Source organism: Mobula birostris, chromosome 26 (genome assembly GCF_030028105.1).
Source record: "Mobula birostris isolate sMobBir1 chromosome 26, sMobBir1.hap1, whole genome shotgun sequence".
Taxonomy (NCBI): domain Eukaryota; kingdom Metazoa; phylum Chordata; class Chondrichthyes; order Myliobatiformes; family Myliobatidae; genus Mobula; species Mobula birostris.
The window spans coordinates 46,300,694-46,327,849 of record NC_092395.1 but is presented as its reverse complement, the minus strand read 5'-3'; the positions used below and the strand labels follow the sequence as shown (position 1 = coordinate 46,327,849).

General features: G+C 42.2%; 1 protein-coding gene across 6 annotated transcripts in view; it reads left to right on the top strand.

Annotated features, from left to right (window-relative positions):
• LOC140188390 (zinc finger and BTB domain-containing protein 7A-like) overlaps nt 1-27,156 on the top strand; it is a 155,548-nt gene that overhangs the window by 27,516 nt on the left and 100,876 nt on the right. Inside the window, exon 2 of one of the 6 annotated variants that reach the window (XM_072244617.1) lies at nt 9,476-9,597. The exons of 4 other annotated variants lie outside the window; for them this stretch is intronic. In XM_072244617.1, the coding sequence (XP_072100718.1) occupies nt 9,506-9,597 (92 nt within the window). In that variant the 5' untranslated portion in view covers nt 9,476-9,505. Of the gene's footprint in view, nt 1-9,309; nt 9,598-27,156 lie in introns of those variants that run through there. One more of the 6 variants, XM_072244616.1, reaches the window with a different exon arrangement.

Sequence of the window (27,156 nt, the reverse complement as noted above, 5' to 3'; positions counted from 1 at the left end):
CCTTCTTAAGTTCCTTCATCTTTCTCAAGGTGCTTTGTGTTTGAGCTGCAGAACAGTACATTTAACAGGAGCCTCATCTCAGATTAGCTGCAACATGGAAGAATTATCTTGAGGAAGAGGGGTGGCTATAGCAATTTCAGGTAATGGCTTTCTATAATGCTAATTTGCTTTTCTTTTGAACGCAATTATCAAGACTAATGAAGTGTTGGTCTTTATCAGGGGGCTAGAGTATAAGATTATATCACAGTTGTATAAATTTGCATAGTGGTTAGCACAATGCTTTACCATACTAGCAACCCAGATTCATTTCCCACCGCTGTCTGTAAGGAGTCTGTACATTCTCCCCGTGACTGCATGGATTTCCTTCAGGTACTGTGGTTTTCCCCCCCCCCCCCCCACCCATGGTCCAAAGACCTGCTGGTTGGTAGGTTAATTGGTCATTGTAAATTTCCCATGATTAGGCTATGGTTAAATTGGGGGGTTGCTAAGCGACATGCCTGGAGGAGCCTTCTCTGCACTGTATCTCAATAAATATATAAAATTCCGCTTGGACTCCATCTATTAACGGCTGTGGACCACACACTTCACGAAGGATATATTGGCCTTGGAGAGGGTGCAGACTCGCCAGAATAGTACCAGGACACCAGGGAGTAAATGATGATGATGGGTTACATAAACTATACTTGAGTAAAGGGTTATCCAAGTAAGGTGTTTAAAATAAACTCAGTGACTTGTTATTCCAGATGATAGGAAACTATTTCTTCTGGTGGGGTTGTCCAGAACTAGAAGAAGAATTTAAAAATCAAAACTGATCAATGATGGAATGGTAAAAATGTGCAGAACAGGAGGCCATTTGATCCATTGTGTCTGTGCCAGCCAAGATAAGAGCCATGGAGACCAATTCCACTCTTTGGCTTCAGATTTCATGTCTTTTATCCAATACTTTTCAGATTCTTCTGCGTGTGCTTGTTCTTCAGACTGAATGCTAGAAATTGTACAAATTGGATTTTAAAAAAGAGTGTTCTAACACTTCTCACCCTGTACCTTAAATTCGTTCCATATTGTTTTTAACTTTGCTGCTAAGGAAAATAGATACTTCCTTTTCACTTTGACTAGCCTGTCATAATATTATACCTATCAATTAAATTTCCTCTCAGACTTCTCTGTTCCAACAACATCAGCCTAGTTAATCTTACCACGTAATGAAACTTCTGGCCTGACAACCCCATTGTTAATTTCCTCTGAACCCTTTCTAGTGCTGTAATGTACTCTATTATGACAGAGCTGTTGTTTCAAATAGTTCCTGGCCTTCCTGTTCCTGTATTCAGACTTGGGCAGTAGAGGAAAGTACTCTTTGTGACTTCTTAACTATGTTGATGGACACTTCAGAGTAGTGGGATTCTGGAACACTGTCAAACTACTGAAACAATGACATTTGTTATTGTTAAGTAGGGATGTTTGGAACTTGGGCGAGTGGCTGAAATTTAAGATGGAGCTGAACAGTGATCTATTTGAACACCCTCAAGTCACTGATTAGCCCATTTCATTTTAAAATATACAGTATCCATCTGCCTCCTTTTCTCATCACATCTGTCCTTAAGTTAGTGGGGTGTGGGGGTCAATTGCATGGCCACTCACGGGCCTCTCGAATGGCTGTTCTTTCAGCCTGGAGGCATTCAATTATTAGGGACAGCAACGTAGCCAAAATCTGAAGAAATTCCTACTCCCTACTTTTTGCTTAAGCTCTGAAGTGTTGTCTTTCTCTCTCCCCCACCCCCCCCCATAGCATGTACCACCAGACTCAAGGTCAGCTGACCACAATCTAGAGCTCTTCAGTTGGTTCCCCGGTATGACATTTCACTTCACAGTCCAGCTTATCTTGCACCTTAGTGTCTACCTGCACTGCACTTTTGCTGTAGCTGTTACATTTCATTCTGCATCCTATCATTGTTTTGCATTGTACTACCTCAATGCGCGGTTTAATGAATTGGTTTATATGAACAGTATGTAAGACAAGCTTTGTGTGGGCACGTGGCCAAGTGGTTAAGCCGTTGTACTAGTGACCTGAAGGTCTTGAGTTCGAGCCCCAGCCGAGGGAACGTGTGTGTGTCCTTGAGCAAGGCTCTTAATCACACATTGCTCTGCGACAACACTGGTGCCAAGCTGTATAGGTCCTAATGCCCTTCCCTTGCCAACATTGATGTCGTAGAGAGGGGAGACTTGCAGCACGGGCAACTGCTGGTCTTCCATACAACCTGGCCCAGGCCTGCGCCCTGGAGAGTGAAGACTTTCCAGGCGCAGATCCATGGTCTTGCAAGACTAACGGATGCCTTTATTTATAAGACAAGCTTTGCATGGTACCTTGGTACATGTGACAATAATATTCTAGTTGGAATTGTTCAATTCTCTTTAGTAAACTATTATAGTATTTGCTTCTACCACCCTTTTTAGACCATGTGTTCCAGGTCATAATTACCAAGCAAGGTGTCTTTTTTTTCTGAATTTTCTGCCTATTCTTAGGGATCTGCGGTTATTAATTGTTCTGTTACCAGAACATAAAACCTTTCAATCTTGTTCGCCTCTATCTATTACATTCTCCGCCGTAATCTTTTCTGCAGGGAGAATTTCTGGTCCCTCCTGTCAATGAAATCCCTCAACCCTGATGCCCTTCTGGTAAATCTCCTCCATCCTTTCTAAAGCATTGACATATTTTCTAGCTTGGTGCCAGGGTAAACAAAGACTATTATAATTTAATTGCCTTGGTTTCCTTGGCCTTTTTAACAGTTCTCTGAATATACTTCCACTTAAAAAAAAGATGTTTGTAAGCCCATCGTAGGGTTTCTCAGAACTGAATCCCTTTTCAAGTTTTATTATATCTTTTTTGACAAAATAAGTGAATTTACACTTCTCAGCCACGTACACTTGGCAATTGTGCCTCAGAGTTGAGATGTGTCTCCACATCTGCTGTGTGATGTGTTAATCCATCTCTGTTCAGCATGGCCATTATATTGTCTGCACAATTTCTTTGCATTGCATCTGATTTCAAGTTTAAATAAGAGTTTTGTTGAGCAGTACATGTCAAAAACTTTAAATCTCAGCACAATTTTTAATTTTAGGAAAAAAATAATGCAATAGTAATTGCTAAAAGAAGCTTTTTCATAGAGCATAGAATAGTACAGCACAGTACAGGCCCTTTGGCCCACAGTGTTGTGCCGACCCTCAAACCCTGCCTCCCATATAACCCCCCACCTTAAATTCCTCCATTTACCTGTCTAGTAGTCTCTTAAGTTTCGCTAGTGTATCTGCCTCCACCACTGACTCAGGCAGTGCATTCCACGCACCAACCACTCTCTGAGTAAAAAACCTTCCTCTAATATCCCCCTTGAACTTCCCACCCCTTACCTTAAAGCCATGTCCTCTTTTATTGAGCAGTGATTTCCTGGGGAAGAGGTGCTGACTATCCACTCTATCTATTCCTCATAATATCTTGTATACCTCTATCATGTCTCCTCTCATCCTCCTCTCCAAAGAGTAAAGCCCTAGCTCCCTTAATCTCTGATCATAATCCATACACTCTAAACCAGGCAGCATCCTGGTAAATCTCCTCTGTACCCTTTCCAATGCTTCCGCATCCTTCCAAGAGTGAGGCGACCAGAACTGGACACAGTACTCCCAAGTGTGGCCTAACCAGAGTTTTATAGAGCTGCATCATTACCTTGCGACTCAAACTCTATCCCTCGACTTATGAAAGCTAACACCCCATAAGCTTTCTTAACTACCCTATCTACCTATGAGGCAACTTTCAGGGATCTGTGGACATGTACCCCCAGATCCCTCTGCTCCTCCACACTACCAAGTATCCTGCCATTTACTTTGTACTCTGCCTTGGAGTTTGCCCTTCCAAAGTGTACCACCTCACACTTCTTCAGGTTGAACTCCATCTGCTACTTCTCAGCCCACTTCTGCATCCTATCAATGTCCCTCTGCAATCTTCGACAATCCTCTACACGATCTACAACACCACCAACCTTTGTGCCGTCTGCAAACTTGCCAACCCACCCTTCTACCCCAACATCCAGGTTGTTAATAAAAGTCACGAAAAGTAGAGGTCCCAGAACAGATCCTTGTGGGACACCACTAGTCACAATCCTCCAATCTGAATGTACTCTCTCCACCACCACCCTCTGCCTTCTGCAGGCAAGCCAATTCTGAATCCACCTGGCCAAACTTCCCTGGATCCCATGCCTTCTGACTTTCTGAATAAGCCTACCATGTGGAACCTTGTCAAATGCCTTACTAAAATCCATATAGATCACATCCACTGCATTGCCCTCATCTATATGCCTGGTCACCTCCTCAAAGAACTCTATCAGGCTTGTTAGACACGATCTACCCTTCACAAAGCCATGCTTACTGTTCCTGATCAGACCATGATTCTCTAAATGCCCACAGATCCTATCTCTAAGAATCTTTTCCAACAGCTTTCCCACCACAGACGTGAGGCTCACTGGTCTATAATTACCTAGACTATCCCTACTACTTTTTCTGAACCAGGGGACAACATTCACCTCCCTCCAATCCTCCTGTGCCATTCCTGTGGACAACGAGGACATAAAAATCCTAGCCAGAGGCTCAGCAATCTCTTCCCTTGCCTCGTGGAGCAGCCTGGAGAGTATTCCGTCAGGCCCTGGGGACTTATCTGTCCTAATGTATTTTAACAATTCCAACACCTCCTCTCCCTTAATATCAACATGCTCCAGAACATCATCCTCACTCATATTGTCCTCACCATCATCAAGTTCCCTCTCGTTGGTGAATACCGAAGAGAAGTATTCATTGAGGACCTCGTTCACTTCCACAGCCTCCAGGCACATCTTCCCACCTTTATCTCTAATCGGTCCTACCTTCACTCCTGTCATCCTTTAGTTCTTCACATAATTCACGTAATTTCAAATCTTAATAATTCCTTATCCTCGTACTAAATGCTTTGTTCTCTCTAAAACTCCATCACCACTAGCCCAGTCCTCAGGTGCTGAAAGCTATGTCGGTGCTGATTAAATATCATGAGTTCTTCAGGAGCCAGCTTCTGTTTTCCACATTCTACCAGGTAATGTTGCTGCCTGACAGAGCTGGCTGTGGGACACAGGTAAGGAAATCACCTGAAAGCTGGTGGTGGATGAAATCCTGGCCCCCTGAGAAAGAAAATAACTTCCAAACGTTATACTGCCTGTTGGATCGCAGATGTCTGAGCCAGTGGCAGTGTGCGCATCGCACTTCTGTAACCAGTGTCCAGATCGTTGCAACTCCCTTTCAGAAAACCGGTGCCTGTTCCCCAATGGTTGGAGTGTCCTCAGTAAGGAACGACACTGTTCCTGCGAGTCGACCTGCTCACTTATCTTCAGCAGACCTGAGGATTAGTGGTAACATAAAGACTTTGAATTGCATCTGTCAATGCCCCCATGGAAGCCATAACCAAAATATAAATAGTGCCTGGGATGGAAGTGTACATCACCTCTGGATATTGCAGCTCGGCACAATCTCCAATTGAATGAGTGAGGAGAACTCCTGTGCATTTGATCCAAAGCACCAATGTATCCCCACTGATCGTATCCTGAATGCTTCCCTGTCGTGGTCGCAATCTGATTCCTCTTTGTGTGGAGTTGCCCTCCACCAAGCTGGCTGAGGAGACATCATTGTACTCTCACCTGACCGCAGTCCATGAGTATCAAGTGTTGGCACTTTGCAACAGTTTTCCCTCCATTCTCCCTTATGCACCTGAACCAGTAGAGATAGACACAATGTCAGAGTGTCACGTAGTCATTGCATTAGTCACTGGCTAGCATTCAAGTGAATGACTCCTCCTACAGTATCTGTACCTGGACTACCTTCAGTCACAGAGATACAGATGCAAACAATATAATTCCAAAGCTGTATGCGCGAGTCTTTGTGGAAATTGGCCGGCACACATGCTGAATCCGTAAGGAGGGCAGTGAAGTGGAAAGTCTATGAACTAATTGTCTACCATGAAGGTGTTGTGCCTTCTCTGCAATCCCTGGGCATGAGGTTTGGCTGTGTCAGTGTCCATCAGGCTGGTGGGTGTTGGTGTGGGTCTCAGCTGGGCAGCCAGATTTGCTCATTGGGCCCAAGGCCTGAGGTTCCTCTCAGCAGAAGGTCTCCCATAACGTGAGCAGTCTTGCTTACTATGCCTTTCCGTGAACCGCCGTGGTGATTCTTGTATGGGCCGCTTCTGCACACCTTCCACTTCCTTGCCTTCATCTGCCGACCAAACAATCTGTTTTACCATCCGGCTGCAGGAGAGGTTCCTAGTTGGAAGTCTATTTATGCAGCAGTCTTTCCCCTGTACTTTGGGGACCTGGGGTGGAAGGTGTTGCATAGTACAATGCAGCAGGTTCACTGACACCCCATCCACCTGTCCATTCTGTGGCCAGGAGGAGCCCGTGTACCACATTTGTGTGGAGTGTGAGAGGGTGCAGCCCTTGTTTGAGTATCTGAAGGTCTACCGGTGGGCTTGCTGCTGGGCCTGGAACAGTTGGCCGTTCAGAGTTCCAGGTGGCGGGCAGGCAAGGCTTTGGCCCACACCAACTGTCTGCCCCTCTTCCGGGGGTACATTCTCACCCACCTGTCCTTGGAGAGGGACCATGCGGTCACCATGAATACAGTGGGGGGGGGGGGGTTCCAGGAACCGGCCCCCCCCCCCCAGGGAATTGACTGTTTTATAGAAAGTAATCATATTTTAATTGAATTTGTTCACTGTCTTGCTACTTCATTAGCATTAAAGTATGTGGAGTGAATCTAACTGATATTATTGTCCCAACATCCCACCTCTCTAACCCAGGAACGTTGCACAGAATGCCCAAGGAGAATTAGAAGTGTGCTGGCTTCAACAGGGTTTGAAACAGACCACCAATTCATTGGCCAATTTTGTAGTACTGAGGAACACACTGAGGAACACAAAAGTTGCATCCACTGGGTTTAGTGCAATGTGGATGTAATCCAAAGACCTCATTTGTTCTGTTACTCCTTAAAAGAGTTTAGGAATCCTTCTTTATTGAAAGAAGATTGTACCGTGGCAGCTTGTGATCAAGTTATGTTTGCTTAATAGTTTTGAAACTGTTTTTGAAAAGTTAAAAGATATATACGGGGTGGGGGGGTGATTGATAAGTTTGTGACCTAAGATAGAAAGAGTCAGTTTTAGAAAACCTATCACATTTATTTTTCAACATAGCCCCCTCCTACATGTACACACTTAGTCCAGCGGTCGTGGAGCATACAGATCCCTTCTTTGTAGAAGTGGTCCACGGCAGGGGTGATTGATAAGTTCGTCACCTAAGGTAGAAGGAGATGAGTTATTAACTTCAAACTTTCTGCATTATCACTCACAGTTGAACTGCACGTGCATGTAACGAGAGTGTCTTGGACCTCCAGGTGGTCTGCAGTAGGGGTGATTGATAAGTTCGTGGCCTGCAGTAGAAGGAAATGAGTTATACAGCTCTCGTTATATGCACGTGCAGTTCAACTCTTTGAGTGAGAATGCAGAAAGTTTGAAGTTAATAACTCATCTCCTTCTACTTTAGGCCATGAACTTATCAATCACCCCTGTTGTGGACCGCTTCTGGAGGTCCAAGATGCCAGCTTCTACAAAGAAGGGATTCATATGCTCCACGACCACTGGACTAAGTGTGTAAATGTAGGAAAAATAAATGTGCTAGGTTTTCTAAAATTGACTCCTTCTACCTTAGGCCACGAACTTATCAATCACCGCGTGCGCGCGTGTGTGTGTGTGTGTGTATGTATATATATATATATATATATATATATATATATATGTGTGTGTGTGTGTGTATATATATATCCTTATAAAATAGCAGGATGTTATGAGCTTTACAGCCAATGAAATATTAAAGTGTAATCACTCACAGTATAAGAAATATTCCAGTCTCTTTATTTGCAAGCAGTAATATGCTAATATTCCCAGCTAATCAGTTGTAGTGATTGAACAATTGGAAAAAAACATTGGAGAACTCTGCTCCTTTGTCAAAATGCACCATTGAAGCTATTGCATCCTCCTCAGACAGCAGATAGGTTCTCAGTTTAATGCATCATCACTTTCCAAAGATTTAAAACTCCTAGTGTTTAACTGGAGAATCAGTTCAGATTATGCATTACTTCCCTGTGAACTAAAGCTATTACTACTGCAGTTTTAATCTTGTTATCTTGCATTGTGCTCTGGATTAGGATGATACTGTTATATCGGGTGAAATTTTGTGGGGAAATGCAACAAAATTACAAACTGATAATTTATAACTGAGAAGTCGCCCTGACAGTGTATTGTACGGTGTATATAAACTGAGCAATGCTCTGTGTTGCTTTGAAGAGATCAGACATCCATCCTACTGGGGAGAGGGGGGAAGGATATGTATTGGATGAGATAGAAGAAAAGGTATTCTCCCCTATCCTATCCCCTAGCCTTTGAGCATTTAAAGGGCTGTCAATGCAGGAAACAACTTGTGGAATATGAAGCTGCTGTTGTTAAAGGAGGAACTATAACACAGTCTCCATGCAGCATGCAACTGACAATCTGGTTCCTTAGTTCTCGGAGCAGGCTGATCCAGGAACTGAGCTCGCCAGGAAATTCTTCACTGTGGTGATACTTCTCCTTTAAAAAGTGGGGGCGGCTGGAAAAAAAACAGTTGAGCTTTCTCGCACTTTAACCACAGTGGTGAGGGAATTGCAGGGAGGGGCTAAATTAAACAGCTTGTATATTCTGGTTTATTTTTGGTCATGAGCCTACCCTACTTGTTGATGAGAAATTATTTGAAGCCCGGAGTATTGGGTCCCAGTGTATCTGTATCCAGACAAATCTGGTGATATATTTGATCATCTTTCTGCTTCAGGCCATGTTGTAACTATAGCAATGTTTCTGGATGATTTCGGACCAGCCCACCAATCAATAACAACCCTGGCAGCCAGCAGCAAGCTAGTGCTTGCCACTTTAACCCATGGTGCAATTTTTGAGCAAAGTCTCTGCCTTCCCACAACTGCGTACAAGATTGCCTACTTTTTTTTAAAAAAAGCTACGATAGGGACAGAAAGGGGCTCTTTACAGTTTTTTTTAGAAAACTGTTTTGGACGTCAGCATGTAATTGTAGTTTCGTTGTCTTTTTTTAACTATGAAAGAAAAGACTTCCTTGTGCTGAAGGGTGTTTCTGTGCGTTTGAATGGGAGGAGTCACTGAGCCCTCGTCGGTAAAGAATTCTAAATTAACCCCAGTGGAGATACAATCATTAACACGCAAGGTGCTGGCAGGGAGGAGTTATTGAACCTTGTAGTGCAAGGAACCTGAACTGGCACCAGGAAAGGTTCTTCTCTTTCCTTATAGGTGCCTAAGGAGTCTTGTAATGTTTTTAGTTAACATCAATTTGCGTCTGTTAATTTAGCTTCCTCGCACTGTCAGGTACAATTAAACTCCTCCGGTTGGCGCACGATGATGTCTTCATCCATGTTGTTGAAACAGAAATATTACAAAAAGAACAACTGCAAAAACCAACAGGGAAAGCGAAATGTCAGTCGTAAAATGTGAGTAGTTTTGTCTTTACGTTTTGTTCGCTCTCGAATGTTACTTCCTTCTCCAGTCATATCAGGTGACCTGTTCGAGACAGTTTCTTAGTCTTGCTCTCGAATCGGCCAAGAATAGATCTGCAAGTCGTGGTGTGACTTGGCATTTCTGTTCTTTCTCTCTCAGCTGCCTCTGCCTGAAGTAGTTTCCAGTCTCTGATCCCTCTGCTGAACTTGTTGAGCTGTTCTTCAATCCTACCCATTTCTCCTTATTCTATAGTCATGGCTGTTTCAAAACCTTTATGGCCACTGTTAACCAGCTTTTGTTTAAGGAGTTGTGGTTGTGCGTATTTAAATAGCAGGTAGTAGGTGGTTTTGTAATTGATGTTGGATATTGCACAAGAGCTTGGGTTGCAAAAATCCATTAATTTCTTGGAGTGTATCGTGGGGTTCTGCATACCCTGGGCTGAAACAAAAAAATCTCTTCTGACATCATAAAACATAATGTTAAACTTACCCAGTGGTTTAGAGAAATATTCTTGTGTTGATTTTGTTTACTTCATATTGGCTTTTATATCAAAGAGAAAAGGACCAATAGGCACGATGTCTTATAAACACTTTAATCCTGTTTCAACACGGAACAGGGGTACACTGACCTTACTGGCAGTGTGACAGTGGTTTTGGTGAGTGTGTTTGGCACTAGTGTGTTTCATCTGAAGTTAAGTAAATTGTCATTGAAACAACAGAGTTTCAGTGAATAAATGTTATGGAACTAAGCCAAACAGATGTGATTGAAGAGGAGAAATTAGCTGGGATTCCCTCTCTTGATTGTCATTTACCTACTTTGGGATTGGGTGAAGGCATCGCTTCAGTGCCTCCCTGACAGCAAGTCTGCTTACTGATTGACATTGGCTGCCTTGGTTCTAGAGCATGGATCATTCCAGTGAAAATGGTTCAAAGTTGTTAATATTGCACAGTACAATTGAGAAGCCATGTTAACTACAGTACGGGCTCCTAACTTTCCTTCCACTGCCCCCACACAGATAATTTGACTACACTAGTCTGTTTAAACCAGGAACTTCATCTGCCAAAAAAACCCGTAACACACCCCTTTTACAGAGTGAACACAGCAACCGCCACTTAATGCAAAAGACCCAAGTAGAAATGACAAGTTAAATATAGAGAAGGCATGGCAGAGAATAAGTGTATGGATTAAAAGCAATGTGGCTGATTGGGTGGGGTTCCAGATACTAAAGGGTGATATTATTGACACGCAATACTGAATTATGGCATATTGCAACATGGGTGCATTTGCACTGTTCTGTGTTATCAACTCATTATAAACACAGTGTACTTTATCCCTTGGCATATTCCTAAAAGAGCATTGCTTGTAAATTGAGTCAGACTGCCATGTTATTACGAAGGGTTTTGGCTTGGAATATCGACTCTTTATTTATTCCTCTGCGTAGTTACCGTATAACCTGTTGAGCTCCTCCAGCATTTTGTGTGTTTCTCATGTTGTTTTGTTTTGTTTTGTAGCATTCAGACTTGCCTTGCATGACAATCTTTTCTCTCTCCAGGGACTGTCTGCCAGATGCGAATGATCATCTCACTGTATGAGTCTGTTCATCTCAAACTGTAGCTAGATTTCAAGGTGGTAAATCGATGATACTTACTTTAGAGATGTCACTAAACTTTCCACAATCAATTAGAGCTTCAGGGCAGTCACCATGGTGATGTTGTTACCTTTGCAGTTAATTTGCACACTGTTCTTTATGATTTTTGTAAATGGCTTGGATGAGGAAGTGGAAGGATGAGTTAGTAAGCTTGCAGATGACACAAAGGTTGGTGGTGTTGTGGATAGCGTAGGTTACTGTAGCACTGATAGGATGCAGAGGTGGGCGGAGAAGTATTAAACAGAGTCCAATCTGGAAAAGTGTCAAGTGATACACTTTGGAAGGTTGAACTTGAAGACACGAGTACAGGATTAATGGCAGGATTTCTAGCAGTGTGGAGGGACAGAGGGACCTTGGGGTCCACAAAGGGCCTGTACAGTGCTTTGCAGTTCTGTGTTCTATGTGTCAATTGTGGAATAAACATTAGCCAGTACTTTAAAAAGAAAACCTTCCCTGTCCTTCTCTATATCATACCTTTGGGATATTTTACATCCACAAGAGAGAGCACACTTGCTATCTGTCCTTCCAAATGATCATTTCTGAAAGGCAATATGACACTCTTTCCGTGTTGTACTGAAAATGTCAGCCTAGATTACGCACTCAAATCTCAAGTGACTCGACCCAACTACCTTCTGAACATGGAGATGATCGCCTCCACTGAATTTCAGCTGACCTGTCAGAATTTTGTTCTTATTTTGGTTCTGTGAGCTTCTCTTGTTTGTGGGGGGTTTGTTTGGAGAAGAAAAATATTGTTTAATATTCTACTACATTTATAGCCCAGATCAATTCTGCACTAATCCAGCATCCTTCTGGGCCATCTATATCTCAGTAGTTCCCATTTTTCTCCATTGTTAACAGACACATGGTGACAAGAGGAGCTTATCTTCTCTTTAAGGTAATTAGGAATTAGAAACTGGCACTAGCAGGAAACCACCATCTGATGTAACTTGTACGTGTTTTCAACGTTATGTTACCTGATATGCCCTTCCAGACTCTCAAGCAAAAAGTATTAGTGGCCCATTTCCATAGCAGCTACAATATTAGCATTTAAATGACTAATCTTAGGCCAATTTATTTCAGTCTTATGAACCTATTTGTCTTTCACTTGGCTCCATTTGCTTTTTACACAATGTTTTGCATTTTATTCCATTTTCAAGATTTCAACACCCACCTTGTCCTCCAACTTGCTGAGTCCTGGCAGTTCCTAACCTTGTGCTGCCATTTAAGTACAAGTATATCTCATCTTCACCTATTAAGTCAATGCAGTGGCATTCGTGCCAGAAGATCATTGTTGGGATGTGGCAAGGCTAGCATATATTTTTATCCTTGGTTGTCCTCAAGAAGGTGGTGGTTGGTAAGCCATCTTTTCAAACCACATAATAGGTGGGAACCCAAGAGTAGTTCCCTCCAATCTGAGTGGTTTGGTGGAGTATACAGTATATCTGGCCTTGGAGTCCTGGAGAGGTGCATCACAGAGACAGAGCTTTTAGCCCACTGAGTCCACACCAACAATCAAACTGCAACCTGCACTAATCCTAAATTACTTTTTTTTTTGTTCTCCCCATACACTCATCAGCTCCCCATGGATTGTCTCCCTTGCCCTCACACTAGGTACAATTTACAATGTACAGTTAACCTATTGACTTCCGGAAGAAACCTACGAGGTCATAAAGAAAGTGCGTGCTGCATACAGACAATGCTGGGTCTCTAGTGCTGAGTCAGCAACTATTCTTGTGCTGTCTGTTTATGAAAGAGCCCGTTTTAATATGGACATGGATCTGTATATGGGCCAAACTGAATAAGGACTTACATTAAGATTGACCCATTTGGAAGTATTTTTCACAATAGTCCACCATTTTTGAAACACCTTTATTAATACAAATCTTCTAATTCTAGACACTTTAAACCAAACTTGCAAATTTCACCATTCAATTTGAGCTTCTGTTGTCTGGATTACTAATCCAAGCATCTTTTTTTAAACTTTGAACATATAGTTTACTAAATTTATTATCAAAGTACATGTATGTCACTATACACAAACCCGCGGGTCATTTTCTTGTGGGCATACTCAATAAATCCATAGAATAATAACCATAACAGAATCAGTGAAAAACCTCACCAACTTCGGTGTTCAACCAGTCTGCAAAAAACAACAAACTGCAAATACAAAAAGAAATAAATGAATATCGAGAACCTGAGATGAAGAGTCCCTGAAAGAATCTATTAGTTGTGGGAACATTTCAATGATGGGGCAAGTGAAATTGAGTGAAGTGATCCCTGTTGGTTCAAGCAGCTGATGGTTGGGGGGTAATGACTGTTCCTGAACCTGGTGGAGGGTGTCCTGAGGCTCCTGTCCCATTTTCCTGATGGTAGCAGTGAAAAGACAGTATGTCCTGGACAGTGGGGATCTCTAATGGGTGCTGCTTTCCTGCTACAGCATTTCGTGTAGATGTGCTCAGTGCTAGGGAGGACTTTACCATGCGTAGTTTGACAGAAAGATTTCTGATTGAAAGCAGATACTTTGCCTATTATTCTACACTCCTTTAAGGTACAGAGGCAGTAAAGATTCAAAGCACAAATCAATAACCGCACACTTGCATTTGCCTTTGTTCATGATAGTCTTCGGATGTCATTACATTTCATTGAATTCCCTGCTGTTATCTGGTGCGTTCCGCCCAGTGGACTCCACAATACAAGGGGTGCCTCAATGTCAAATAATTACTTAATTTAAGAACATCTGGTATATGAATTAGCACCTGGGATAAGCATCTGATTTCAGAATTCATTTTTCACTGCAACCAATAGTTCGGTTGGGAATATGTATACAGAAGAGCAACAGCTACAATTCCTCTCACATAACCTTTTCCCGTTATGAAACTTCACTTTCCGGACTGCCTTCCTGATGTTAGTTTTGGAATTTCATACAAAGGAAAAAGATAGTTAATTTGCATCTGCTATATTAACCAGTTGCAATAAGAAAGAATCATCAGTGATCTACTGAGAAGTGCTTAGTCACCTCATTGTCCCTTCAGAATCGGAAGGTTATGGGCTGACAGACTGCATAATCCAGACTGACACTGTGGATGAAGTGTTGGACTGGGGTTGAAAGCGCTTACATGGGTTGACGTATTATGAAGAGCAGGAGAATCTTCCCTGTTGTGCTGAATAATGTTAATCCCTCATCCAACATTATTGGAATGGATTACTTCATCTCGCTGCTATTAGCAGGAGCTTAGAGTATATTCCATACCACAGAAGTGGCTATTCTTAAAACAGCATTTTGTAGGCTGGAGGTCAATAATCGGAGGACAGCTATAAATTATGAAAAGCATTGTATAATTGTAAGTGTTCATTTATTTCTAACCCCGGCTGTAGGGGTCCCCCTGTTTATTTTGAAAGTAGTAACTCCATTTAATAGACATTTGGATGGTCATGGGTAGGAAAGGCTTAAAGGAACCAGCTCAGAAGGCAGTTTGTTCAGCATGGATGAGTTGGGTCAAAGGACCTGTTATCCTTGCAGTATAACTCTGAGACTGTTCGGTTTGTGTTGTCTCTGGGGATATGTGAAGCTCCAAGTTTGAAGGATTTCTAATCAATGAGTTTGGTGCAGATGGGGATAACCATATTGAGCATTTATGAAGTGAATTGAAATACAGCTGCAGCAAGTGGATGTAGGAATACCTTGGTATTATCATCACTCGACAAGCTGTACCTGCACCCCAGAGTTTGGGATGCTGCTGGAATGAATGCACTTTTCAGCTGCTACAGGGCTACAGGTATCTTCTGCTGGGTGGGAAGTTGATTTGCCACTGCACTTCTGACTTGCACAGTTTGGTTGATCAGCGGTTCACAGGAATCGATCACTGCCTTTACCTGGGAAGGACGGACCCATAGTTTCTTTTATGTGCATTATAGGCAATGATGGCAGAAGGGATGGGCTACAGCAACGGCAATTCATATTTCCAAATTTGAAGGATGCATGATGTGCTAAGGGTAAAAAGCTGTGATGATCTTTGCTATCAAGCAAACATGAGTATAATTGATCACCTGGATGGAGTTGTACACCCTTACCTGTTGTGCAGAACAGTTACCTTTTGCATAACTGCAACCTGTCTAGTTTCTTCAGCCAAGAGTGCTTCAGTACCATCTTCAGTCAACCATGATCGTATGGAGTGGTGAGGTGGGCTTGAAGTGCCCTGGCCTACCCCGTGACTTCAGTGAGTACCCGCTGAGGATCCCAATGATCACTCGAGCTGAGTAATGTTCAATAAATCATATCACTCTCACACCATGTGAGAGAAGAAGGCAGTACTTTTTCCCTCTTTTATTAATATGTCCCACACTTCACCCCTTCCTCTGTCACTATTGAGTTTCTGTGTAGCCATGGGGTTATTGAGAGGTTTGAACCAGAGGTTCCCTTTGAAAATGCCCTTTCATCCATGGATGCCAGCATCAAAACAGTAAATTCTTATTTCTCCAGCTTATTGCGTTTGGAATTCTCGTACAATCAGCAAAAAAAATCGAAACAAATTATGCTTTTGACTTCAACTCACAAATGTACTACTTAACCTAATAAAATGCCATGAAAGTTTCCAGAGCATGGCATGTAAATGCCCTGTTCACATTTTGGGGGTGGGGGGGAGGGGAGCCCAGACAAGGTGTGAAAGACTCAGCATAGCCCATGTAAAATTGTGTACGAAAATAAACTCAAATTCTGGATTTTGTTTCAAGTGTTCTGCAAAATAATTGTGCAAAGACATTTTTAGTTTGTCACATTTATAGATAGGGGCAGTACAGTTGTTGCGTGATTTGTAGTTGCATCCGCTTTGAAGAATTGGTACTTCATGTAATGGTGAATACAGTCATTCATTTGTGTTGTTTTTGTATTTCACAATGCAGTTTAGTCTTAAAATACTATAGAATTGTAGTGTAAAATATTGTTTCTTAAAGAGTAAAGGAGGTAACGTATAGTTAAGAAATTTATTTAAGTGTTTATGTATTTGGTGATGTACATTATTTCCTTGAGCCATTTTCATGGAAACCAGCAACTGCCCCATTCAATTCTGCCAGATGCCTGACAATATGCAATACCTTTCTCCATTACCATTGTCATGTGAGCCCTCTACCCCAAATGGCCAGATGAAAGTGGTCTTCCCTTGAAGATGGCCTAGTTCATTATGTGGAATCAAAAGTTGAGCTACTCTGGGTAAAGGATTGTCGTGACTGAACTAAAACTGAGTAACAGGGAAGCTGTAACTGGGAAATATAAGAGTCTTTGTTTACACAGCAAACCTTCAGGAGAGAGAATCCAAGGAAATCTCTCTCGACACAATGATTTATAGTTCTTAATCACAAAAATAACAAACTATTACCTACAGTTTCAATTGTTATAATCACCTATATAACCTTAACCTTTTGAATATTTACAATACCACAAGACATAGGAGCTGAAATAGGCCATTCAGCCCATCAAGTCTGCTCTGCATTTGATCATGTTGATTGATTTTCCTTCTCAACCACCTTTCCTGCCTTCTCCTCATAAACTTTGACTTCCTTACTAATCAGGAACCTATGAAGCTCTGCTTTAAATAAACTCAGTGACTTCACCTCCACTGCTGGTCCTAGACTCTCCCGCTATTGGAAGCACCCTCGGGATGTTCACTCTATATATTGATTGAGATACAACGCGGAATTGGCCCTTCCAGCCCTCCAAGCCACACTGCCCAGCAATGCCCGGATTTAATCTTAGCCTAACCATGGGACAATTTACAATGACCAGTTAACCCATCAACTGGTACGTCTTTGGACTGTGGGAGGAAACCGGAGACCCTGGAGGAAACCCACGCGGTCATGAAGAGAACATACAAACTTATTACAGGCAGCAGCAGGAATTGAACCTGGATCGCCTGTACTGTAAAGCTTTGTGCTAACCACTATGCCACGGTAACACCCCTCTAGTCAGGGTTTTAGAATTGTATATTTATTATGGTCTTTGTGCTAACCACTATGCTATGGTAACACCCTTCTAGTCAGGTTTTTAGAATTGTATATTTATTATGGTCAGCTGGTGGTGTAACGGCATTAGCACTGGACCTCGAGGCAAGTGGTCCCGGGTTCAAATCTGACCGGCTCCTTGCACGCTTTCCATCTGCGCTGGGCTGAGTGTTGAGCTAGTCACCCAGTCTCCTTTTTTTAAAAAAAAAACACGACAAAATGCTAAAGAAACAACAAGGTTGCAGTGGTAGCACATCCCAGAAAATAAGAATATTCAAACCTGGTGATGGTTTAAAGATCTAGACACCCAAAATGTACACCTTTTTGTTACAGTGTTGAGGGATGGCACCATGAATATACAGCTATCCAGAAGGTTAAGACATTAAACAGATCTGTCGTGCATTGTGGCAGAGATGTCCCTTTAACAAAGTGCTAGTAGAAGGAATTATTGTCTTCCCCTGTGTAAGTTCAATGGGACTGAATCAGAATGTCCCATTAAATTGTGCACAGTTTTTATTTCTTGAAGACATTTTTTTTAAAGTTAATCCATAATTAGTTATTCATTATGTCATAACTCCGGAATAACCCCTGACAAGGATGTCCACAATTGGGAATAAAAGCGCTTTAACACTCTGAGAACTCAAGTATTTTACAAAAATTAAGACTGAGATAAAATTCTCAAAGAATTTTGAGAAGTTAGATGTTAAAAATTGCATTTGGATTTTCATGGTCAAACCTGTTTGGAAATGGTGACTAAAGATTTACAGATGTTAGTAAGGAAGTAGCTGAATCTGGGGTATAGCAGAATCGGTGCCAAATGGCCCAATGTGAAGGTGCGTCAGATGCCAAACCCTCTTTTAAAATATTTGATTGGTACACCCCACCCTGTATTCAGGTTCTAGTCTCTCTCGCTGAGTCAGTTTTATTCTCTCTTCAATGTCTCTTCTCCCTGAGCTACTGATTTGCAGTCTGGGCTTGAACATAGGTTTGGGTCAGACATATTTTGTGGTCTTGTACCTGGAGTGTGGTCTCCATAGTAACAAGTCCTTCCACACCTAGGCCAGATATGCATGCCGTCTGTTAACATTTCATCTGTATCCTAGCAAACTCGCCCACCTTTCTACATAAAATCTAAATAACAATCAGGATCAGGGACCAGGCATTTTTTAAAAATTTTATTTTAAACTACGATAAGATTATTTGTGCTTTAAAATTTCACAATGACAAAATGGGTTTGCAATTCAGTCAGTGCTGAGCTAGTTAATTTTGGATAGGTGCTCTACAATATTGTGGTCACTGATTGATAAGGGTTCCTGTTCCAGATTACATCCAGTGCTTTTTACAGACCCCTATACACAACAGGATTTGGATTCAGCTGAAGTAATGACAGAGATCTGGACCAATAATTCAACATGAGACACAGAGGCATATAATCAAGGATATCAGCAAGGATGTGACAGCAGATACCCTACATGACAAACTACCTCTATCTGTGCTTGGGTGAGAATAGGGGGATGCTCTAAGTAAACTTCTAGTAAGTTTCTTTTTCCCCCCTCCTTTGTCTATTAGTATGTACCTACTGCATTCAGAATGGACCCTGGGTTAGTAGAATGTGAGTGTGAGCTATGGGAACTCTGGGAGACCTCCAGTCTCCCTGGTAACTGGAGCTGTAGCTGGATGACCTTTGGCTCATGCAGGAGATTGAGGAGATGATCGACTGGAGCTACAGGGAGGTAGTCACCCCAGGTTGCAGGAGGCAGGTAGCTGGGTGACTGTCAGGAGAGGGAAAGGGAATGAGCTGATAGCACGGAGTACCCTTGTGGCCGTTCCCCTCAATACTTTGGATACAGTTGGTGGGGACAACCTAACAGGAGCAGCCGGGTCTCTGACACGAAGTCTGGCTCTGAGACTCAGAAGGGAGTACGAGGAGCAGACGAGTGCAGTAGTGATAGGAACTGGAATGGTTAGAGGAGCAGAGGGGAGATTCTGTGGAGGTGTTTGTTGCCTCACAGGTGCCAGGGTCAAGGTTGTGTTGGACCAGGTCCCCACCATTCAATTAGATGTTGTGGAATGATCCAGATTTGATTAGAGAGCTTAAGGTAAAGGAACCCTTAGTAGGCAGTGATCATAGTATGATACAATTCATCCTGCAACTTGACAGGGAGAAGCTAAAGTCAGATATATCAGTATTACAGTGGAGTAAAGGAAATTACAAAGGCATGACAGAGGAGCTGGCCAAAGTTGATTTAAAGGGGACGGTACCAGGGATGATGGCAAATCTGCAGTGGCCGGAGTTTCTGGGAGCAATTCGGAAGGCATAGGGCAGATACATCCCAAAGAAGAAGAAATATTCTAAAGGGAGAATGATGCCAATGAGGCTGACACGGAAAGCCAAAGACAGTATAATAGGAAAAGAATGCATATAATATAACAAACATTAGTGGGAAGTTAGAGGATTGGGAAGCTTTTAAAAACCCAGCAGAAGACAACTTAAAAATAAGTCATAAGGAGACAAAAGATGAAATGTGAAGGTAAGCTGGCCAAAAATGTAAAGGCGGATACAGAAAGATGGTATCCCAGATGTTGCCTATAAATGGCAACTCTGTGTGCTGCTCCAGTGGAAATTATAATATATTCTTGTTTGGGTTTACAACAGTTGAAATTCACGGTCACAGCCATACGCATTTCAAAAAGCAACATTGTTTTAAGATGTTTCTAAGATCTGTCAATACTCAAGTCTAACAATATTGGCAGACCTCGGGTGGCAGAGCATTGCGAGAGCATTTCCTCTTTAAGAAAACAGAAATGCTGAATCTGAAGAGGCCTACAGGTACGATTGAACCGCAGAGGGTTTAGATTCCCACTTCTGACAATCCTGCTGGCGAATGTACGGTCTCCGGAAAACTGAAGACCTCAGACCAAGTCTGTACTCCCAGATGGACCTCAGTGACTGCTGTGCTACTTTGCTTTATGGAAACATGACTCACATTTTGGCTGTAGCGCTGCAGCTTGACGGCTTCACCGTTCTCCACAAAGGCAGGACTGCTCAGTCTTCTAAAGGTGGATATTGCTTTACCATTAACTCATCGTGATGTATAAAGTAGTGGTTCTGCCTCAGTCCTGCTCACCCGACCACAAGCATTTGGTGGTCAAATGTCTTCCTTTTTATCTGCTGAGGGTTTTCCACCATCATCCTGATAGCAGTGTTCATTCCAACTCGAGCCAATGTCAGATAGGTTTTGGAAGAGCTGAGCACCCTGTAATCAGCAGGCACGAAACAGCGTTTCCCTATCATTCTGCGGAATTTCAGCCAGGGAAAACTTCAGCTTGAAGATGTTTTTGAACAACTACCACCAACACAAGAGCTGTGGAACCAGAGGAGCCAACACATTTGACCAGTGTTTTACCACCATCGAGAACATTTACTGTGCCTTCCCACGCCCACATCTTGGAGACCGATCACCTGACTGTTATTCTACACCCAGTGAATAGGCAAAGACTAAATACCGCAGCATCAATGGTGAGAACCAAGAAGGAATGGTCAAGGGAGAAGGAGTGCTTAGAGAAACTGCTTTGAATCAGTGGACTGGACAGTATACAGGGCGTCATCTTCAATCTGGGTGGATACGCCACAGATGTCACCAACTTCATCAAAACCTGTGTGGATGAGTGTGTGCCTTCGAGAACATACTCGAGATATCCAAACCAAAAGCCGTGGATGCACCAGGAGATTCATGGTCTGCTGAGGGCTAGATCTGTTGCCTTCAAGACCAATAATCCAGAACTGTACAAGGTCTGTGGAAGGCTATTTTAAGGGTGAACAAAAAAATCTGATTGAAGTTCAAGACTGAATTGAATGCATATCAGCTCTGGCAGGGTTGGCAGGCCATTACTTCATACAAGGTGAAAGCTACTATAATGAATTGGTGTGATCCTTCACCCCCAGATATGCACACTTTGAAAGGGAGAATGAAACTACACCTGTTAGAATCCCTACAGTGTCTGGTGATCTGTAACCTCTGTCTCAGAGGAAGATGTTAGAACGTCTTTCATGAGGATAAGGCCTCACAAGCTTTCAGGCCCTGGTGGTATATCTGGTAGGGCATTGAGAACCTGTGCCAACCAACCAGTGGGTGTGTTCGATGACACCTTCAGTCTCCCATGCTGCAATTGAAGGTTCCCATCTTCAAAAGTACCAGTACCCAAGAAGAGCAGGATGAGCTGCCTCTACGACTGTCACCCAGCTGTGCTCACATCTATAGTGATGAAGCCGTGGCCAGAATCAACTCTTGCCGAAGCAATTGGGATGTGTGTTAAGACCATTGCTCTACTCTCCCTACACCCGCAACTGTGTGGTTAGGCACAGCTCAAGAACCATCTATGAATTTGCTGATGACACAACTATCATTGACAGAATCTCAGATGATGGTGAGGAGATAGACCAGCTGGTTGAGTGGTATCACAACAACAACTTTGCATTCGACGTCGGTAAGAGTACAGACAACATTTTGGGCCAAGACCCTTCAGCAGGACTGAAACATCGACTGTACTCTTTCCCATAGATGCTGCCTGACCTGCTGAGTTCCTCCAGCATTGTGTGTGCTCTGTTTGGAGTTCCAGCATCTGCAGATTTTCTCTTGTTTTTAACATCTATTGCAGTTTGATGTCCATGTTGTGCTCCTATGAAACTCCTTGATTGCTTTACTATGTTAAAGGAGCCAGTTGTCATTGTTGTTGTAGTGGGAAATATATCGAATATTGCTAATGACAGTAAATCAACCATCTGGAACTAATACTTGGCTAGTGGATATAAAAGGTGCTTTATTTAAGCCTTTATTTCTTAATTTATAGACTTTTGCTTTATCCTCACCTTATCTAAAATCCATTAATTAAAAGAACCTATCTCTATTTGACAAGGGTTAAATTCAAGTTTTCAAAACATTGCATATCTTCTAATTTCCTTTAAGCTGCCAAAGGCTTATTATTGAAATCAGCAACAGCGACATGTTTTCATTAAACACTCACCACAGCTTCTAACTTCACTGGAACTGCAAAGCAAATTGAGAGTTCAGATGGCCTTTTTGCAGCAGTTAACATTTGGGTGCCATGGTTAGTGTAGCCATTAGCACGACACTATTACAGCTGGAGTTTGAGTTCAATTCCGGGGCTCCTCTGTCTAAGGAGAATGCCCGGGTGTTCACGGGATTATTCAGTTTCCTCCCACCGGCCACAGACGTACCAGGTAGTTTAGTTGGTCATTGTCAATTGCCCTGTTAAGGTCAAATGGGGGTTATCAGGGGTTGTGGGGCAGTGTAGCTGGAAGGGCCTTTTCCGGCCTGTATCTCTAAATAAATAGAAATAAATGTACACCTGAAGTGAATTGATGAATTACTGTAAGAAGTTGCTGTAAATTGTGCTGACAGTTCTCAATCTTTCAAATAAAAACATCCCTTGCAGATTGTGGTAAAGGCAGACAGACCCTGTGTTGTTAATCAGCTTTCCTGTTGACCATTAGTTAAAGCCGCCAAGGGGTGAGATGTAGCAGCACCTTGAGCAGGCAGTGTCAGATCCCCTCCCAGTGACGCTACCCCGTCCTGTACAGCTATTCTGTTATTGTCAATCGCCATCTTTCTGCTTAGGGGAGGTGGGGTGCTCCCTCTCCTAATTCCCATCATGACTCTTGCCCCCTTGCACCAATGTGTGCATGTTTTTTTTGCTTAAGTTGAGAATGGTGCACATTGTGTGGTTAAATAATTACAAAGGTACACCCATGGAGCTTTAAGAGAAACAGCTGTTTGTGAGATTATCACCTTGGAGGAGCTGTGAACATTAGGGTAGGCATTCTGTTGAAATTATAACTGAATGATGAAGCAGAGTTGGGGATTGCATGTTCTGCCTCCTGTGCCTTTGCACAAGATGGCCCAACTGTAATGAATAATATGAACTCTCCAACTTGAGGGACAATTCAGCAACCATTTAGTTCCCACATACTAGGAATGTAGGCAGTGTGGAGTTTCACTGCCACAGTAAACTCACAACTTCCTGTGATCCCAGGAGTGTAGTTTTGGGCAAAGGGTGGACTTTGCAATTGCTAAGTTGTTTACTTTAAAATTCTCACGTGAATTTAAGTGCCTTGTCAAAGACTGGTACCCTAGACATTTTTGTATGTAATTTCTATGATCATGAGACACTGTTGGCAAATTATTTTCAAAACCAGCTTTTCAGTGTTAAGTTTGTGACATTTGAAATGGAAGAGGTGACGGTATAAAATGCAGTGGCATCTTTGGAAGAAGAATAGTATTCAAATATTAATTTCCACCATCAAGGCTCTTTGCCCCATTGAGTTCATGCTGACTCAGTAATCTAGTCATTCCCATTCTCTGACTTGTTCTCTCCAACACACCCATTGTAATTTTCCTACCATGCACCCACACCAGGGTAATTTACAGTAGTGAATTAACTGACTGACTAGCATGTCTTTGGAATGTGGGAGGAAATCAGAGTACCTAGGGGAAACCCAATGCGGTCACAGAATATGTAAACTCAATGCAGGCAACACTGGAGATAACTGTTTGGTTTGCCTGAATATGAGGCACCAGCACTACCTATTGTATTATCTCCAATACCCTTGTAAAATTTAGAGAAGACTGTCATTATTGTCCTAATATTTATGGGATGTGGAGATATTGCTTACCTACATTACAACAGAGATCAAGCTAAAAGATGCTCTTGTTGGTTGTAAATTCCTTTGGGATCCTGAAACTAAGTTGCTAAAGAAAAGTCTTTCTTTCAAACTCGGGCACAAAAACCAACCTGATGTTGTCCCAAGCTCCCACTCCCCACACCACCACTTCCCTCGAATTGTTCTGAAACTGAAGATAGCGCATTTTATGACAAAATATAGTGGAAACATTTTATAACAATATAGAGCAAATATTACACCAACATAGCCGGGGGGTATTGAACTGTGAAGCCAAAAAGTACCCAAGAAAATTCTGACACAAGTTTGGTACAGCGGGCCTATAATTGCATGTGGCTTTTGTGTTCCATTTGCCTGTTTTGTGTATGAACACACCATGACTCGTATACAGTGACATGCAAAGGTTTGGGCACCCCGGTAAAAATTTCTGTTACTGTGAATAGCTAAGCGAGTAGAAGATGACCTGATTTCCAAAAGGTATAAAGTTAAAGATGACACATTTCTTTAATATTTTAAGCAAGATTACTTTTTTATTTTCATCTTTTACAGTTTCAAAATAACAAAAAAGGAAAAGGGCCCGAAGCAAAAGTTTGGGCACCCTGCATCATAAGTACTTAGTAACACCCCCTTTGGCGAGTATCACAGCTTGTAAACACTTTCTGTAGCCAGCCTTTCAATTCTTGTTTGGGGGATTTTCTCAAATTCTTCCTTGCAAAAGCCTTCTAGTTCTGTGAGATTCTTGGGCCATCTTGCATGCACTGCTCTTTTGAGGTCTATCCACAGATTCTCGATGATGTTTAGGTCGGAGGACTGTGAGGACCATGGCAAAACCTTCAGCTTGCTCCTCTTGAGGTAGTTCATTGTGGATTTTGAGGTGTGTTTAGAATCATTATCCTGTTGTAGAAGCCATCCTCTTTTCATCTTCAGCTTTTTTACAGACGGTGTGATGTTTGCTCCCAGAATTTGCTGGTACTTAATTGAATTAATTCTTCCCTCTACCAGTGAAATATTCCCCATGCCACTGGCTGCAACACAAGCCCAAAACATGTTCAATCCACCCCCGTGCTTAACAGTTGGAGAGGTGTTCTTTTCATCAAATTCTGCAACCTTTTTTCTCCAAACATACCTTTGCTCATTGCGGCCAAAAAGTTCTATTTTAACTTCATCAGTCCACAGGACTTGTTTCCAAAATGCATCAGGTTTGTTTAGATGTTCCTTTGCAAACTTCTGGCACTGAATTTTGTGGTGAGGATGCAGGAAAGGTTTTCTTCTGATGATTCTTCCATGAAGGTCATGTTTGTGCAGATGTTGCTGCACAGTAGAACAGTGCACCACCACTCCAGAGTCTGCTAAATCCTCCTGAAGGTCTTTTGCAGTCAAACGGGGGTTTTCATTTGCCTTTCTAGCAATCCTATGAGCAGTTCTGTCAGAAAGTTTTCTTGGTCTTCCAGACCTCAGATTGACCTCCACCGTTCCTGTTAACTGCCATTTCTTAATTACATTACAAACTGAGGAAACGGCTAACTGAAAATGCTTTGCTATCTTCTTATAGCCTTCTCCTGATTTGTGGGCATCAGTTATTTTAATTTTCAGAGTGCTAGGCAGCTGCTTAGAGGAGCCCATGGCTGCTGATTGTTGGGACAAGGCTTGAGGAATCAGGGTATTTATAAAGCTTTGAAATTTGCATCACCTGGCCTTTTCTAACGATGACTGTGAACAAGCCATAGCCCTAACAAGCTAATTAAGGTTTGCGACCTTGGTAAAAGTTATCTGAGAGTTCAAATCTCTTGGGGTGCCCAAACTTTTGCATGGTGCTCCTTTCCATTTTTACCACTCTAAAATTGTACAAAACAAAAATAATACACTAATCTTGCTTAAGATGTTGAAAAGAGTGTTTCATCTTTAACTTTGTGACTTTTGGAGATGAGTTCATCTTCTACTCACTTCACTATTCACAGTAACAGAAATTTTGACCAGGGTGCCCAAACTTTTGCATGCCACTGTATATGCGTTACTCCAGAGAAAGAGTCTGGTGTGCAAATTATGTTGCTTAAAAGTCACGTCCAAATTTTTAGACTTACAAAAACCTGATCAACCTTCCTTCTGTTTTGTTGGTTTATCACGCACATTCATTTTGGTCTTGCTCTGTATTTTTTGTTTGTGTTTGACTGTGGCATCATGAATAGAAAAGCTTCCATTATTTGCAGGTTTTTAAATGTGCTGGGATGATAGTTAATTATCCTGTATTAATAAAGATTGTAAAGTGTGACTTCTGATTTCTGCTTTAAGTCCAATATCGTTAGAGGCCAGTTTACGTTAATGAAGTTAACAGGAAATTTGGGCCTACGCGTATTTTGGCAAAATAGGTTTAATTTTTAGTGTAATGCTCCAATTTTGTCACCTGAAATGTAGACATTGTTAAAGGTATCTGATTGTTACAGAAAGCCTTTCTTGTTGGTATTTGTAAAGAATAGTAATATGGAACGACAGCAATGGTGTACATTACACATTACTCCAGCCGGTAACCAAGTTCTTGGAGGATTCAGTGTAAACTCAATAAAAGGTAGAGCCAGGTATGGCACCAGAGACTGATCAGATTGCCCAGGTTCCCACCTTTGTACACTTCTGGTGTGGCTGCTCGCTGACTGGATCAAATCCAATGTTGAAGTGCAGGTTTTATTTTTAACCTGATATATATATATTAAAAAAATCTGTCTTAACCTGTCTTCTAGGACATAGAGTTCTGAGCAATTGAAATGTTCTAAATTGGAGGTGGGGCAGGGACTGTGGGGGAAGAGGAGAAAGAGGAGTGTGAAACCTGAATTGTATTGGGGAGCCTGCATTAATTTTGCACATTGATCTTCAGCTCCTTAAAAAAATACACAAATCTGGGGTCCCTGAACTGAGTGTGTCAGCTCTAGTTAGTTATTGATCGACAGTATATTCAGTGAGAAGATATGGTTGGACCAGGCAGACAGTGGGAGAGAGTATTGTAGACAAGAGGACCGAGATCATAGCCACTGCCGCCTCTGTTTAATATAGACATTGCAGCTTTAAAACCAAATCCTGCTTTGTTACTTTAGAGTGAGATGTTTTTGAAGTGTGTAGGGGAGTGAGAGTGACTTTTTTTTTCGTTAGCTATGGAACATAATATTTCTTGGCTCTTTGGAAATTATGCAGGCTTAGGGGAAGTGGGAAGTTAAAATTTGT